At 35.4% G+C, this 17,356-nt stretch overlaps 1 protein-coding gene across 5 annotated transcripts in view; it reads left to right on the top strand.

Moving 5' to 3' along the window:
• The window catches only part of LOC101739525 (hypoxia-inducible factor 1-alpha), a 121,441-nt gene that overhangs the window by 79,772 nt on the left and 24,313 nt on the right, over window positions 1-17,356 (top strand). For all 5 annotated transcript variants that reach the window (XM_062676166.1, XM_038020254.2, XM_038020252.1 and 2 more), the window contains exon 7: window positions 4,470-4,614. In XM_062676166.1, coding sequence (XP_062532150.1) covers window positions 4,470-4,614 — 145 coding nt within the window. The remainder of the gene's footprint in view (window positions 1-4,469; window positions 4,615-17,356) is intronic.

Genomic DNA, 17,356 nt, shown 5'->3' with positions numbered 1-17,356 from the left:
AGTGGATTATATTAAAGATTCTTAACGTCATTAAAGTTAGTATCTGTCGGGTCGTCGCGTCTCCTTACGGGGGCGCGGGATGGACCTCGGGGACTCCCCTCTGCCAGGCTTGTAACGCCCTGCCTAACGAGGCAGGGGTGATGAGCTTGCTGGTAAGAGTCTTAAATGTGCATGATGATCTTAGAGATGGCATGATGTCGTCGACCTCTTTCTTCTGTCTTCGTCTTCTACTGTCTTCTTCGGGTAGCCGCTTCTCTCCTCAATTTTAAAATAAAATAAACCTTTCCTTTTGTGTGAAACTAAATGTCTGGGTAGTGTTGTTTAATTAGTTTGTTCCCTTTTCTTATACTGGGTGCATTTTAATGTATGGTTTTTAAACTTTACAGCTTTATTCTTTGCGGTCACATTTTGATTTATATCGAATTCAGTTTAAATTTAATTTAGAGATCTATTGATTCAATTACATCCACAAATTCAATATATAATTAGATCAAGAGAGAGTGAACGGACTCACTCTCTGTTAGTGACAAATCTGGAGGGTTTTTCAGCTGCCAGTTGTTAGTGCCTTTAGCGTAACAAATTCACTTTCATATTTCTTACATACAATACAGTATTTCTGCAAATAATCCGCAACATATTTTGTATTTTTAATAAGTTTTATCGCACCGATAAATAATTGATAGAATATCGAAGCGCTATTCCGCGGTAACTCAATCGGTCGTCGCCCTTTTATCTCCGTTTGGCACGTCACGGGTTTTTTTGACATGACTTATGTTTGTACAGAAAGCGGTAGCTACCAAGGTAGCCTGTGTAACTCTGGTTAATTTTAAACCACGTAGGAAACTTTTGGTTTAGAGGACGTCAAAATGCAAGCTTAGTTGAATCTCAAAAGTAATTTACTACCGTTATTAGCGTAAGTTAAAAGACGAAGTGTGCTTTTGAGCAACACGGCAAGCCGTTGAAAATGGTAATGGGTTATTGAACACCTGCGAACTTCGAGCAGTCGTGATTTGAGGAAACTTAAAAACAAGTAAATGTAGTGTTTATGTACTTCGTCACAAGCTTTTAACCCAAGGCAGGCATGCGTGTCATGGATGGTTGTGGTCGTGGCTCGCTGGCTATTCAAAGGGCTATTGATTGTATTAATAACAAAGAGAACTTACTTTACAGAAAAATAATACTGTACTGCATTAAATATAATTATTACGCTATAAACTTCACAAAGCTTTTTATATTACATTAAATATGTAATTGAAATGAGACCCTCATCCATTAACTTTTTCGTTTTTATTCCATCAGTCTCAAAATATATATTATATACATACATCTTGGTTTAATACAATACATGCAATTCATTCTTCATTACAATTTTTATTTTTATTTTTCATTGCTTAGATGTGTGGACGAACTCACAGCCCACCTGGTGTTAAGTGGTTACTGGAGCCCATAGACATCTACAACGTAAATGCGCCACACACCTTGAGATATAAGTTGTAAGGTCTCAGTATAGTTACAACGGCTGCCCCACCCTTCAAACCGAAACGCATTACTGCTTCACGGCAGAAATAGGCGGGGCGGTGGTGCCTACCCGTACGGACTCACAAGTGGTCCTACCGCCAGTACCAGTACCATCTTATCGTTTCTTGTTCGTAGAAAACATTGTAAAACCTGCGCCTGTCAACTTCAGTTTAATCAAAATAAAAACTCATAAGAAAAATATTAATTAAAAAAAATTTATAGCACAACATCTCTGAAATTCAAACAGCTCACTAAATACTCGATATATACATTTAAAAGATATCTGGCGATGCTTTTAAATACCTCATGAGTTTTACAAATGCTCAACAAGATTACGTTAAAACAAAATTTGATCTTTCTCTCGAGTTTATGGTCTTGTTGAACTATAAGAATCAAGTTTATGACTAGACAAGTTTATGTTTAGACATATTAATAAATGGATAGACGACAATGTAAGAAGAGAAAATAAATATTGTCTGGATTTAATATTATTCGAATCGGACTGTTTGTTATACGTCAACATTTGACTGATGTACCGTCTAATATTATACATAATATAATCTATACTAATATATAAATCTACAGTGGTTTTTACGGATGTTCCGTTATAACTACTGAACCATGCATCCGATTGACTTGTAACTTGGTATCCATGTAGAAAATACATAATATACTTAATGGATAGGCTAATATTTATATGAGTGTTGGACTCCCTAATAATAATGACAATAAATAATAATGTTAATTTTAAACGCCCAGCGAAGCGGGCGAGTACGGCTAGTTAACCTCTAAAAGCAGTTTTAATTCTAGTATGTCTACGAAGGACTTATTCTACAAAAATACAAATTTACCTTTCAAATTTCAAATAATTGCCTTTCATGTTGTGTACAAACACGAAAGAGGTATCTACTTTTAAGATTACTTTACACTTCATAATTATAGCCGAGAAAATATATTGGTTCATGAAATAAAATGAAATTATTGTTACACGGTACCTTCACGATACCCAATGTCTTCGTACGTGCCCATTGCAGCTTGGTATAGATTAAGAAGGTGTCGCTTCTAAGGACTTAATCTATCGACATTATAAAAATTACCATGCTGTATATAAATTCACATTAAAATATACCTATATATTTTTATAGACATCATTTATAATCTGTAGTTCACGTTTGACATTGCTATTAATTCTATCTAATCCGTTTATGGGTGTAACAACGGAATATATATCATTGTCGGTTCGTAGCGGCAAGGAAAATTAAAAGGGCCCGGGTTCGGCGTTATTACGACCCTCGCGCCTTCTGTCCCTGCTATTAATCTTTATTAGTTCGCTCTTTTGTCGGGTACATCGAGATTGCTGTCGAATATTTTGTGTTAGCTTACAGTAAACCGTATACTTGAATAAGGGTGACAAAGAATCGTGACTTTAACATAATTGTAATGTTCAGACGGATGTTATATGAAATGTCGTCGAGGTCTAAAGATAAGACGTCTGGTGCATTCGTGTTGAGCGATGCACCGGTGTTCGAATCCGAGGCGGGTACCAATTTTTCTGATGAAATACGTACACAACAAATGTTCACGATTGACTTCCACGGTGAAGGAATAACATCGTGTAATAAAAATCAAACCCGCAAATTTTAGTTTGCGTAATTACTGGTGGCAGAGGACCTCTTGTGAGTCCGCGCGGGTAAGTACCATGCCTATATCTGCCGTGAAGCAGTAATGCGTTTCGGTTTGAAGGGTGGGGCAGCCGTTGTAACTATACTTGAGATCTTAGAACTTATATCTCAAGGTGGGTGGCGCATTTACGTCGTAGATGTCTATGGGCTCCAGTATCCACTTAACACCAGGTGGGGCTGTGAGCTCGTCCACCCATCTAACTATTAATAAAAATATGAAATGCCTTAGCGGTCTTAGTGCATATAACAGAAGTTCATAAAGGAACCTTGGAATGGGGTTGCTTAAATGTCTAACCTTCCACGGAACTCGGTATTCGTTTATAAAAGATTCCTAGGTACGCTCGCGGCCTTTGAGCAGACAATTTTGGAAGTAGGTAAAAATATGTACTAGCCTAATTTATTTTCGTGCCAACGTTGTTTTCCTCTGTTTTTCTTTTCTAATCTACCCATAAAACGTCGCTCTTTCAGACCTCTCGGTTGAATTGGATTGCGTTTGAATTTATAATGTCTTCGTTAATGACATACAATTCGTGTTGTCACTAATAAACAGATAATTTTTATAAAAATGTAAACGTAGAAATTTCACGTGTTTATTTTGCTGGTGTAGCCTTTTTAAAATAACTAGTGGTTGCCAAGTAGTCGAAATTCGACTATAATTATTGATTTAAATTATAGCTTTGAGCATTATTATAGTTCTATTGTCAAGGACTATACTTCTATAATCACAGATTTCGCCAAGGCTATTATAGATAAATAATATTAATCTATTCTCAATTTGACCACAGAGTTCGTAAACAAAAGAGTATATGCGTGTGTGTGTGTGTGTGTGTCAAATACATGGTAGTGTGTGTCACGTTTTTTTTGTAATACATAATTTAAAATATTTTAGCTTTCTGCATTCTATGGGAAATTTCATAATCCTCCGTCCGCGCAATTTTCGTAAAAAAGGCTACAAAGTTTTTGCTTCACGAATTAATATATAGTTTACCGGAGCTCATGGGCATCACGATGTGAACGCCGCCACACACCCCGAGATTTGAGGTCGAAGTCTCAATTATATTGAATAACAAACGTCTCACTCTTCGAACTGGAACGCACGACTTAAAGACTCCCGGCAGAAAAGAGCAGGACGATGCTACCTACCCGAATGGTAGTCAATTATACCCATTTAGTAGTCAATTTAAAATTAAGTAAGTCTACCAAAAATTACAACGGTATTGTAATAGCGACCGCTTTCAAACATATACTTGAGCTATTTCGTCTTTTCAGTATTCTCCAAAGGACAATGCGAGACTGGACAGTACCGTTTCCTGGCGAAATCGGGTGGTTACTCTTGGGTCCAAACTCAAGCCACCGTGATCACCGACAAGCAGCAGAAACCTATCAGCGTCGTCTGTGTCAACTACATCATAAGGTAGGCCTAGGCTTAAGTTGTTTTAGACTTATTGGTAAAATTGTGTTTTTCTTCAGTAACGCACTGTTATTTAAAGATTCATGAAGAGAATTGTGTAAAGTAAATGTAAGGTAAGTAAACTCCATTTTATTAACTTTATCCATCGATTTTATTAAATTCGGTCTACTGCCATAATAAATACTTACGAGCGTTCGTGTGAATATTTACACGCAATATTCGTCTAAGTTACATCGTGAAGCCTCTTCATAACGCACCCACTTGCCTTGCATCACACCCTTAATGACTTAAACATAGTGCCTCTTTCGGCTTAATTCCGTTAATTAATATTAGGCGTGTCAAGTGAGCCCTGTGTGTTATTCTTTCAAGCTCACTATTGTAAATTAGGGGAGGCGTATGTCCAGCAGTGGGCGACTGTGGGCTGATATCAAGCAAGTAACAAAATTCTTGTTTCTAACTATATTTTATCGGACTAAAAAGGATTTAAATTTAACAAAACAAATAGAGTAAAATATTAGTGGATTAGTTTCTTTTTTTTAATTCAACAGTTCTTTGTGCTGCTCGAACTGAGGTGGTTCAGCATTAACATCATTATTGACTTCCTGATGTCCCCCCTAGTATCACGATCACGTACTTCCAAGTAACCGTCTCGGCTATTAAACTATCGTAACTGTAGTAGAATATTGAAAACCGGCCCCTGCGCCCATTTCCACAAGGCCTATTGTCGCTCGGTTATCGCTAATTTTAGTCACTAAATATTATTTGTAATAGCTTACCTTGTAATAATGATCTACACCTGCGTGTTCTACGTTTTATCACACAGACAGTCACCTTGGCAAGCGGTTAAACCGCCAGTATTGTTTGCCAAAACCTTTTATCCACGCTTTTTCTTGCTGTACGATATCTAAGTCAATATATTTAGAGTCCATAATGTACACACCATTACTCATCTTATTTAGTTTGAGCAACACGTTTCTTACGATTATTTTCATAAGCATTTAACACTAAATTTGCAACTTTTGAAATCCAGTTTTCCTTTTGTCTCAAAATACCACACAAACTAGAGACCGCTTGATTAACTGAAGGATTATCCATATTTTCATATGTGTATACACAAACCTGGTTAAGTGAGAACTGGATAAGTGAGAAAACTCTATAAGTGAGAGTAATAGCCAAGACCCGTCATTTTAAGCTCCTAAAACCTCTATTAGAGAGAAACAGAAACCTCTGTAAGAGAGAGTCGTTTTTCCCTTATGGATCTCCGTAAGTGAGACTGCTACTTATCTATACCTCTATAAGCGACAGTCGAGCTTTATTTATTTATATTATTTAAGAGGAACGAGTGAAAAAACAAATTACAAATTTAACATCTGCTATTTTATGACTAATTCTTAACTTTTGTGAAACTTCCTACCATTGTTTTTGAATTGTTTTCTCGTCAATATTGAACATATTCTATTTCGTGGAACTAAATAACGTTGTTATTTTATCGCATTCTTTTCGAATGGACACGTGTGCCTGTGTACCGTCCTGTTTGTCGAACTTACTCAGTTTATCGTTAAACAATTGCGAAGAAAAGTTCTGTTCTGCATCATGTCAAAACGGAAAATTAAAGTACTGTCATTAAGTGATAAACTCAAAATAGTGAATGCGTTTGAATCCGGAAAATCGCGAAATGAAATTCAGAGGGAGCATTAGCGAGAAACTCGGGTTAATGAGAAACCTCTATAAGCGAGAATGAGATTGTGCTCCCTTGAACTCTCGCTTATCCAGGTTTGACTGTATTACGGTGATCGATTAAAGACCTAGTGGATAATGAGCTCAAGTTAAATTACGTAAAACATAACTTACAAACTCCACTAGAAATTGATTACTAAATGACAGTTTTCTATCGTAATTTTAATACTTTCTCAAATAGCAGAAAAGGGTATCAAACATTAAAAAAAATCTTATCATTGCGACCAAGAATTTTAACTGCGCATAGCTTGTATAAAATTATTTTTAAAGCTAAATTAATGTTTTACGATCAAAACAATTTTCAATTAAATTTTCAATTTTGTACTAAACCATAACGAAGTTTTATTCAATCTGTGTAACTCAATTTGGTCAGAACTGAAAGAAAAGTTTTATTGGAAACCGCCTTTACATCAATCGTTAATCTAAACAATTTGAAGATATCTGATTATTTTAGCAAGGGGGAGCCATAATCTGTTCTAAGCATTGTTGACATTCCAATCCGAATCCTTTTGTGGCACAATCGTCTCTTCTATCTTCAATGGTCGATCCTTTTTCCTCTTCAGCTGTAACGTAAATCCTATTACTTTTATGTCTCCCAATACGACCTTTAGCAGTTAAATCGAAGTTTTCCAAGGCCATGATCAACGTTTGTAGGCTTTCACTACCCTTAGTAACAGTGATTTTATAGACTATTGTCATACGTAATGGTTGCACGTTTTTTGTATTCAAACTATTTTTAAAAGGGAAATAAATAAATATGAAACAGCAGGACAGTCTCAAACACATCTACTAAAATTATAGGTAACATTAAAAAACAAAAGTTTATTTGAAACATCAGTGAGGGTTAAATTTTATAGAAACCTAATATAAACCATTGTTTATATTAAGCTTACATCAAGATACAAGTAGAAGTTCAAAAACAAACAAAAAAATGATTTTGAAAACGAAGCCACAATAGCGTTTGGAAAAACTCACATTTTACTGAACAAGACGATTCAATAATATAACCATGAACCCCAAAAGGTAATCGTCGAAATAGCAATGGGGTCATCCAGTGGTATGGCGACAGCACAATCGTATCAACCCATTTACTGGGCCCCGAAACCAAACTATTTATAGTCTTGACAACTTCATTCGTTGAATAAAATCTGCACTTCCGACTTACCGCTGTATTCTTCTGATGTACTTTCGACCATAGGCTTGGATACCGAAGAACCAAATCATTGGATTTCGTCAAGAAATATCGCTAGTGCTGTGCTTCGTATTAAATTTGACACATTTAACTTGGAAATATTTGAAAATGCTTCGAAGGATAAAATTAAACGTATAATAACAATTAGCACTCACATGCCAGCGTGCTATTTCTATGGAAGGATAAAATAACTTTGCATAAACAAATCCGTGAAGAGATACAGTAAGAATGTTTTTTTACATTGCTTCTCATTGTGTGAATGACGTAACTTCCTAGTATGATTGCTGTACTAATATAGACTTTATTAACATTACTGAGTGATAACCCATTTGACACTTCAGATCATGGTGTTAATGGAGTGGCTATATAAATTTAAGGTCAGTACATCAAAAAACGTCTATTCGTTATCAATATTCAGTAAGGATGTACGCGAAAATCGTTGTGATTTCTGTGGCTCTCCTACAATTAGCTTCCATTGCGGAATCTAATGATATAAGATTAGGAATAGATACACCGCGTTCAAGAAAAATATACAGTGAAATCAAAGAAGCAGATCCGGCATTGTGGAAAAGAACAGACGATATAATAATAAATGCTCCTAACAATGAGCTGATAACTGCTGTTTACATTACAGACTTGAGGGAATATAAAGACGGTGAGGCATTTATCGAAAGTGGTGGTGTCGGACAAAAAAGTGTCACTATTGGCTTGAAGAGTCCAACTATATTAAGAGGATACAAGTTCGAAATTGAAGTGTACGCCAGTGACCCTAACGCTGGATATTTTAGTAAAGGCTATGCGCCTTACCTTCAGGAAACTCAGTATGCAAGAAAGTTTTAATAGATTACTGTTTGTAATTTCTCATTCCGTTATTAGGGCAACCCGTCATATCTCTTTAAAACATTAGTCCTTAATTTAATATTGTGCTTGGTTCTCTTGTATGTCACCGTGGATAATGTTCTTTAAATTAACCATTATTATGGTTTCTTCTCAGTCGTGTCACTCTTGACAGAGTGGTCGTGATCGTCATGTAGTGTTGGAAGGGGCAGACTTGATGCATCTCACGATGTCACGCCATCTCTCCCTGCTCGAGGCCATTCTACTGCACTCATTTAGGGGACCTCCCACTGCAGTTTTAATTTGGTCGGTCCACCGCATTGGTGGCCTCCCGCGCGGTCTTGTACCATCAACGCTTCCCTGTACAAAGAAGCGTTCTATGGACCGGCCATCTCGTCGCGAAACGTGTTCGAAGAATTATGGTTTATATATAGAAAAATTCACGCCGATCGTATAATAAAACTCTTTAAAAAATACTGATATTCTTTATTATTGCATCTGTTTCTTGATAAGATATTTTTTACATGGAAATTATTGGTTTAACATGCCATAACATTGTTTCTGTAAAGTTCCGTTTTATTGGAATGTATCTTGCATCGAATTTGATTCCTACATAAGGTGAGGTATAATCTAATTACTAATCCCTATAACACTATCGCTTGACTTAGCTTTTAGTTCACCAAATCCTGTTATAAACACAGGTTTCCCAATTTTACAATGTCCCTTGTTTCATCATATTTCGACCCGTATATATTTCGCTTGGCTCTCTGTGGCCCTAATGTGAAGAATATGATTATCTGTTCAATTTTTAATAAGAATATTCATGTTATTTTCTTTCATTCAAAGCTATATTAAGTACACCTCCAAATCGATGGTTCAATTTGAACGTGCTTGTAATAAGTAAAAAAAAAAAACTTTACAGAGTGTATTTTTACTCTAGCTTACTCGTTTACCTCTAAAAATAAATTGAATAAAAAAAAATTAGATATTAGATAGAATTTCAGTAAATAAAAAAATACGTTTTAAGAACACGAAACATGTTTAATCAGATTAAGCAGGCTTCGTTTTAAATTTACAAACTTTTTATATTCGACAAATTTCGACAACTTTAGTTTTTAGGTTTCCCCAAAACGAAATATGATGTTATTTGTATATTTAAGTATGTACAATTATTTACATTTACGCCAATCAATCAATAAATATTTAACTTTTGAAATCCAATTTGCCTTTTGTTTCAAAATACCATAAAAACTAGAGATCGCTTGATTAACTGAAGGATGATCCATATTTTTATATTACGGTAATCGACCTAGTGGATAATGAGCTCAAGTTCAATTACGTAAAATACAACTTACGAACTCCACTAGAAATTGATTACTAAATGGACAGTTTTCTATCGTAATTTTGATACTTTCTCAAATAGCAGAAAAAGGTATCAAACTTTAAAAAAAAAATCTTATCATTGCGACCATGAATTTTAACTGCGCTCAGCTTGTTTTATAATTATTTTTAAAGCTAAAATAAGGTTTTACGATCAAAACCGTATTCAATTAAATTTTCAATTTTGTACATAAAAAAACGTCTGTTCGTTATCAACGTTCAGTAAGGATGTACGCTAAAATCGTTGTGATTTCTGTGGCTCTCCTACAATTAGCTTCCATCGTGGAATCTAATGATATAAGATTAGGAATAATAGATACACCACGGTCAAGAAAGATATACAGTGAAATCGTAGAAGCAGTTCCGGGATTGTCGAAAAGAAGACCAAATATAAAAATAAATGCTCCTCACTCTGGGCTGATAACTGCTGTTTACATTACAGACTTGAGGGAATATAAAGACGGTGAGGCATTTATCACAAGTGGTGGGGTAGGACAAAAAAGTGTTACTATTGGCTTGAAGACTCCAACTATATTAAGAGGATACAAGTTCCAAATTGAAGTGTACGCCACTGATCCAAACGCTGGGTAGTTTAGTAAAAGTTATGCGCCTTACCTTCAATAAACTCAGTATGCAAGAAAGTTTTAATAGAGTACTGTTTGTAATTTCTCAATCCGTTATTAGGGCAACCCGTCATATCTCTTTAAAACATTAGTCCTTAATTTAATATTGTGTTTGGTTCTCTTGTATGTCACCGTGGATAATGTTCTTTAAATTAACCATTATTTTATGGTTTATATATAGAAAAATTCACGCCGATCGTATAATAAAACTCTTTAAAAAATACTGATATTGTTTATTATTGCATCTGTTTCTTGATAAGATATTTTTTACATGGAACTTATTGATTTAACATGCCATAACATTGTGCTTCCATAAAGTTCCGTTTTATTGGAATGTATCTTGCATCGAATTTGATTCCTACACAAGGTGAGGTATAATCCAATTACTAATCCCTATAACACTATCGCTTGACTTAGCTTTTAGTTCACCAAATCCTGTTATAAACACAGGTTTCCCAATTTTACAATGTCCCTTGTTTCATCATATTTCGACCCGTATATATTTCGCTTGGCTCTCTGTGGCCCTAATGTGAAGAATATGATTATCTGTTCAATTTTTTATAAGAAGAATATTCATGTTATTTTCTTTCATTCAAAGCGATATTAAGTACACCTCCAAATCGATGGTTCAATTTGAACGTGCTTGTAATAAGTAAAAAAAAAACTTTACAGAGTGTATTTTTACTCTAGCTTACTCGTTTACCTCTAAAAATAAATTGAATAAAAAAAAATTAGATATTAGATAGAATTTCAGTAAATAAAAAAATACGTTTTAAGAACACGAAACATGTTTAATCAGATTAAGCAGGCTTCGTTTTAAATTTACAAACTTTTTATATTCGACAAATTTCGACAACTTTAGTTTTTAGGTTTCCCCAAAACGAAATATGATGTTATTTGTATATTTAAGTATGTACAATTATTTACATTTACGCCAATCAATCAATAAATATTTAACTTTTGAAATCCAATTTGCCTTTTGTTTCAAAATACCATAAAAACTAGAGATCGCTTGATTAACTGAAGGATGATCCATATTTTTATATTACGGTAATCGACCTAGTGGATAATGAGCTCAAGTTCAATTACGTAAAATACAACTTACGAACTCCACTAGAAATTGATTACTAAATGGACAGTTTTCTATCGTAATTTTGATACTTTCTCAAATAGCAGAAAAAGGTATCAAACTTTAAAAAAAAAATCTTATCATTGCGACCATGAATTTTAACTGCGCTCAGCTTGTTTTATAATTATTTTTAAAGCTAAAATAAGGTTTTACGATCAAAACCGTATTCAATTAAATTTTCAATTTTGTACATAAAAAAACGTCTGTTCGTTATCAACGTTCAGTAAGGATGTACGCTAAAATCGTTGTGATTTCTGTGGCTCTCCTACAATTAGCTTCCATCGTGGAATCTAATGATATAAGATTAGGAATAATAGATACACCACGGTCAAGAAAGATATACAGTGAAATCGTAGAAGCAGTTCCGGGATTGTCGAAAAGAAGACCAAATATAAAAATAAATGCTCCTCACTCTGGGCTGATAACTGCTGTTTACATTACAGACTTGAGGGAATATAAAGACGGTGAGGCATTTATCACAAGTGGTGGGGTAGGACAAAAAAGTGTTACTATTGGCTTGAAGACTCCAACTATATTAAGAGGATACAAGTTCCAAATTGAAGTGTACGCCACTGATCCAAACGCTGGGTAGTTTAGTAAAAGTTATGCGCCTTACCTTCAATAAACTCAGTATGCAAGAAAGTTTTAATAGAGTACTGTTTGTAATTTCTCAATCCGTTATTAGGGCAACCCGTCATATCTCTTTAAAACATTAGTCCTTAATTTAATATTGTGTTTGGTTCTCTTGTATGTCACCGTGGATAATGTTCTTTAAATTAACCATTATTTTATGGTTTATATATAGAAAAATTCACGCCGATCGTATAATAAAACTCTTTAAAAAATACTGATATTGTTTATTATTGCATCTGTTTCTTGATAAGATATTTTTTACATGGAACTTATTGATTTAACATGCCATAACATTGTGCTTCCATAAAGTTCCGTTTTATTGGAATGTATCTTGCATCGAATTTGATTCCTACACAAGGTGAGGTATAATCCAATTACTAATCCCTATAACACTATCGCTTGACTTAGCTTTTAGTTCACCAAATCCTGTTATAAACACAGGTTTCCCAATTTTACAATGTCCCTTGTTTCATCATATTTCGATCCGTATATATTTCGCTTGGCTCTCTGTGGCCCTAATGTGAAGAATATGATTATCTGTTCAATTTTTTATAAGAAGAATATTCATGTTATTTTCTTTCATTCAAAGCGATATTAAGTACACCTCCAAATCGATGGTTCAATTTGAACGTGCTTGTAATAAGTAAAAAAAAAACTTTACAGAGTGTATTTTTACTCTAGCTTACTCGTTTACCTCTAAAAATAAATTGAATAAAAAAAAATTAGATATTAGATAGAATTTCAGTAAATAAAAAAATAAGGTTTAAGAAAACGAAACACATTTTTAATCAGATCAAACAGGCTTCGTTTTAAATTTACAAACTTTTATATTCCACAAATTTCAACAATTTTAGTTTTTTGTTTTCCCCAAAACGAAATATAATGTTATTTGTATATTTAAGTACTACATTTAATTACATTTACGCCAATCGCCTCTGTATAAATCATTTCATATCCTTTCATTGAACTGGTTCAGTGTCCACGCCACATGTGAATCTATGTCAGTGCGGTTATGTTAAAGTGAAGGATATGTTTATATCTTGATCTATAATCAGCAAATTATTTATTCACAGTCATGAAGTGACATGTAAATAGTGCATTAGGATTGAATAAATTAAATTTGTCGACCGTCGAAGTGCTACTCCATATAAGAACCTGATAATTCGATCTTATGTGACAATTGTTTTAACCATAATATTAGGCATACGGTGACTTTTACCACATTATTTCCAAATCAAACAGCTGCATTGGCTCTTAATTACATATCCGATCCATACGATCGGGCAACACACAGCGCTCACATCACCCAAAACACGTAATTCTGGATCCTCCCGATCAACTTTCGTTGCTTTCCTAAGCACTAATCACCGTTCTCGTCGCCGTGAATTTTCGAAGAGTGCGTCCCATAGACATAACCCATTAAGTTTCATGCTGAACCTTGACAGTGGGTCGCGATTCCGATCGGCTGGTCGATTCTGCGCAGTATTGCTCTTGCCAGGGCAGATGTACACAAATTCCTCCAAGTTGAGCCCCGTGAAAACGACTGTCAAACCGGAGAACCTGGAATTCCCCTTCGAGGCTAGCAGGGATTAGATAGTAAGTAAATGACTTTCTACATGTCAAAGGAACTAACTCTCGAACATATCAAACCTGCCACCCATTCGTTTACAAATTAATTCTAATATATTGCAACTATCGGAAACGGTTATACAGTCGGCGGTACAGATAATGTGACCAGTAGAGATTTATTTTCACGCTACATGTAGGTCAATGCGAGGAACGACCATGTACTTTTTATATGTATGTATTATGCACGTGGGGCCACGCCTCGTTTTGTTTATAATTAGAACTTAAATCGTGTCTTGGTCGATTTAGTTCTTGAACAGTTTTACTGTTTTGTATCGTATCAATATTTAATAAATCGAAATGGCCGTATTCAGATTATGGCAAATTTTCTGATATTTAATATGATAAGTTATATTTTTGAAAAAAAAAACAAAAAAACATTTCTACTTTATTATTGAGTAGCTCTTTTCTTCCATCTAAATTCAGGATGTGCTGTAAATACTACTGTCAATCACACCACAGTGTAATAACAGTGGATCCACATTTACATATACATTTTACCTAATCTAAAATTTTTATTTATATATGAAACTCATAATTCATAACAAAATAACACAAGTATCTACAGAGAAGCAATCTACAAGGAAGCAGTAAACGCATCATTGCAAGTAATGTTTTAGTCGTAAAACTATTGAAGAGATTCATCTGGTACGCGACAATAAAAAGGTGATCCATTACAGGAATGAATAAATTTGAATCCGTTGGCGTCTTTAACTATCTAACTATCTAACAAATATTTACTAACAATCACGCCACGTTAACTGGTCCCGTGATAAGTTCGTAAAGAACTTGTGTTACAGGTACCAGATGACGGAAATAAATGTAAGATTTTTATTATACACATACATATATCTAATATACATCCATAACCCTGGAAAAGACATTTATATTTATCATACAAATATCTTCCCTTGGCGGGATTCGAACCCGCGACCCCCTTGTGTAGTGACCATGTCACTTACCACTACACCAGACGGCCGTCTTGTAACGACTATTGCGCACTATTATTGTAATATTGAAATGAATCTTATCCCGTACATAAGTAGTTGAGTTAAGTGGGTTTTACTGGTGGTAAGACGTCTTGTGTGTGATGTCCGCATAAGTAGGTAGCACTACCCTGTCTATTTCTGCTGTGAAGCAGTAATGCGTTTCGGTTTGTAGGGTGGGGCAGCCGTTGTACTGTAGAAACTGAAAGCTTAGAAACTCATATCTCAATGTAGGTGACGGCATGTACGTTGTACATGTCTATGGGCTCGGGTAACCACTTTACACCAGGTGGGCCGTGAGCTCGTTCACCGACCTAAAAAATAAAAAAAAGTTGATCGTTTTCTATATTCCGGGACGTACTTCTCCGAACCTTTTTAATCATAATTAAGTTTCCTCTGAAAGATTCATCTTAAAATGGTCCCTTTACGGTCATTTTCTTCCCAAGGGCATTTCAATGACTAATAAAAATTGCCGGGTCACTAAATTCGATTTAAAATAACTAGTGTAGGTACTTTCGTTTCGTGTCCTAAATGTTTCAAATACAAATGTTGTTGTAAAATTTCAATCTTTCTAATCCAACCGTACATTACATCCTGAATTTTACGTTGGCATGGTCGTTGGACGCTTTATGGAGGAGGGAGAATGCAAACCACCCCCCGAGCTCGTTGTACTCGCCTTCCTACTACCGACTCGTCTAGAATACTGCAGTTTGTATAAACCATGAATGAGACGCGTGGGCTTGATACACTCAGCGCCTTGAAATCTAGGATACCACTTTTTAAATTACAAAAAGCTTCATACAGCTGTCTTCTATTTTATATCTGGCAATAATCTAAAGTGCAATTTCAAAAAGTTTATTATTCTTTCCATAAATAAGCCGGCCGCATTACATTTATCAATTTTCTTCTACCATAAGTTTCTATGATGTGTGTTTTCCTTTAGGAGTGACCGAGATCTTATCAATAGTAATTACCTTCTACCGAGCGGATGTCGAAACTTGTTCATATGCAAAATATAAAATAATGTTGACGTTATTCACATTTTCGTTCAGTATATTCTATTCTGTAACAGCTACCACTGCATGTTTATCGATATGGTGTGGTGCTCGCACTGCAATGCTGTATACACAAACGGGTTCACGTTTTCCGTAACATTGGACCGGTTCTACTCTAGACTAGTTTTTCGTCTACCCACTGTGGAAACAAGTTGTAAATTGAGTATTTGTTAATTATATTGCTGACGTGCAGTAAATTTGATTCCACAATCACATGATGTTATTTATTTAGTTTTTTAAGTCCTTATACTAAAAGGATTATTTTTGGTTAAAGAACTAACGGGCCACCGTTTTTTCTTTCCTACCTATGCTGATAGCCTTGAGAAGCTATTTCAGCTTCGCCCTAACATGTAGGGTGAGCTCACGGGGCTCAAGCCGGAGTGTTACTATTAACACTGACCTTAGCAAGAGCAGTGCTTCGCAGAATCTACCTCCAGATCGGAAACGCGACCTATAGGCGTCTATGGGTTAATTCGCTCGTCGAGTCCTTCGTCGTAAGCGACGGGTTCGACGAGGACCGGTACTTGTGGTAACCAAAAGCACCGTCAATGTATCGGGAGGATCCGTAATGACATGTTTTGGGCGACGTCGACTATTTACTATTCGGTCTACAGGATCAGGTGTGTAATTCCCAGCGGCCTCGACAAGAGGGTTCTCATGTCGTGTCGCCTTCTCAAAGTGAGACTAGGTAATTGTAGTGTCTGTTAGCAGCAAACTATCAAATTAGATTCCAGGATTTCTTGCGCTCCACGACGATATCGATTCATGCGCGATCACATGCCTTTCCAGTATTCGCTAATTGTATCTTAAACTTCATTATCATTTCACAAACACGGCGGTGTGTTTTTGTTTTCAATCGCCCCGTGTTCATAACGCCCAAACGTGCTTCGAAATAAATCATTCGTATTGATTATCGTCGGGTCGTCGACTTGTTTCATTGTTCGACGAGGTTCGACGATTTTGTAACGTGCCCAGCGAGAAAGCGGACTGCTTTATTTTTTCTTCGTTCGCGACACTCGTAACTGTACATTGCAAAACTAATTGATATTATCGACGGCTATCGTTTCAGTCTTGATTTCGTGTTCTTTGGAATGTAATTTATACGAGGATTTTATTTGTTTTATTTATCGCATTGCCTGGTTTGATTTCGCCTTTCCTTCACTGTCCTCGTCTAAACTCCGAACACTGTTTAACCATGTTATAATAGTATGTTTTTTATTGATTTCAGTTTAAAAATTTTATTAATGAGTAATATTTTATTACTTACGTTAAATAAGTTGATTTATCCGCTTCAATAAAATGTCATTCAATGAATGGTTACGGAAGTACGTGCGCACCGTCACGTGCACATCGCTGGCTCAGCTTGAGTAGTGATGTCAAAGTATCCATAGAATAACTGAAATTATTTTTGATCGTAGTATCAATTGGCTTGTTGGTTGGGGCTGTACCCTCCAAAACAGTAAAGCTGTTACACTCTATTGATAATGTACTTGCAGACGACGCATATCAGGGATTTAAGGATTAGTGAACTTCCATTGTATAACACA

Source organism: Bombyx mori, chromosome 25 (assembly GCF_030269925.1).
Source record: "Bombyx mori chromosome 25, ASM3026992v2".
NCBI lineage: Eukaryota > Metazoa > Arthropoda > Insecta > Lepidoptera > Bombycidae > Bombyx > Bombyx mori.
This window is presented reverse-complemented; position numbering and strand designations above follow the sequence as displayed.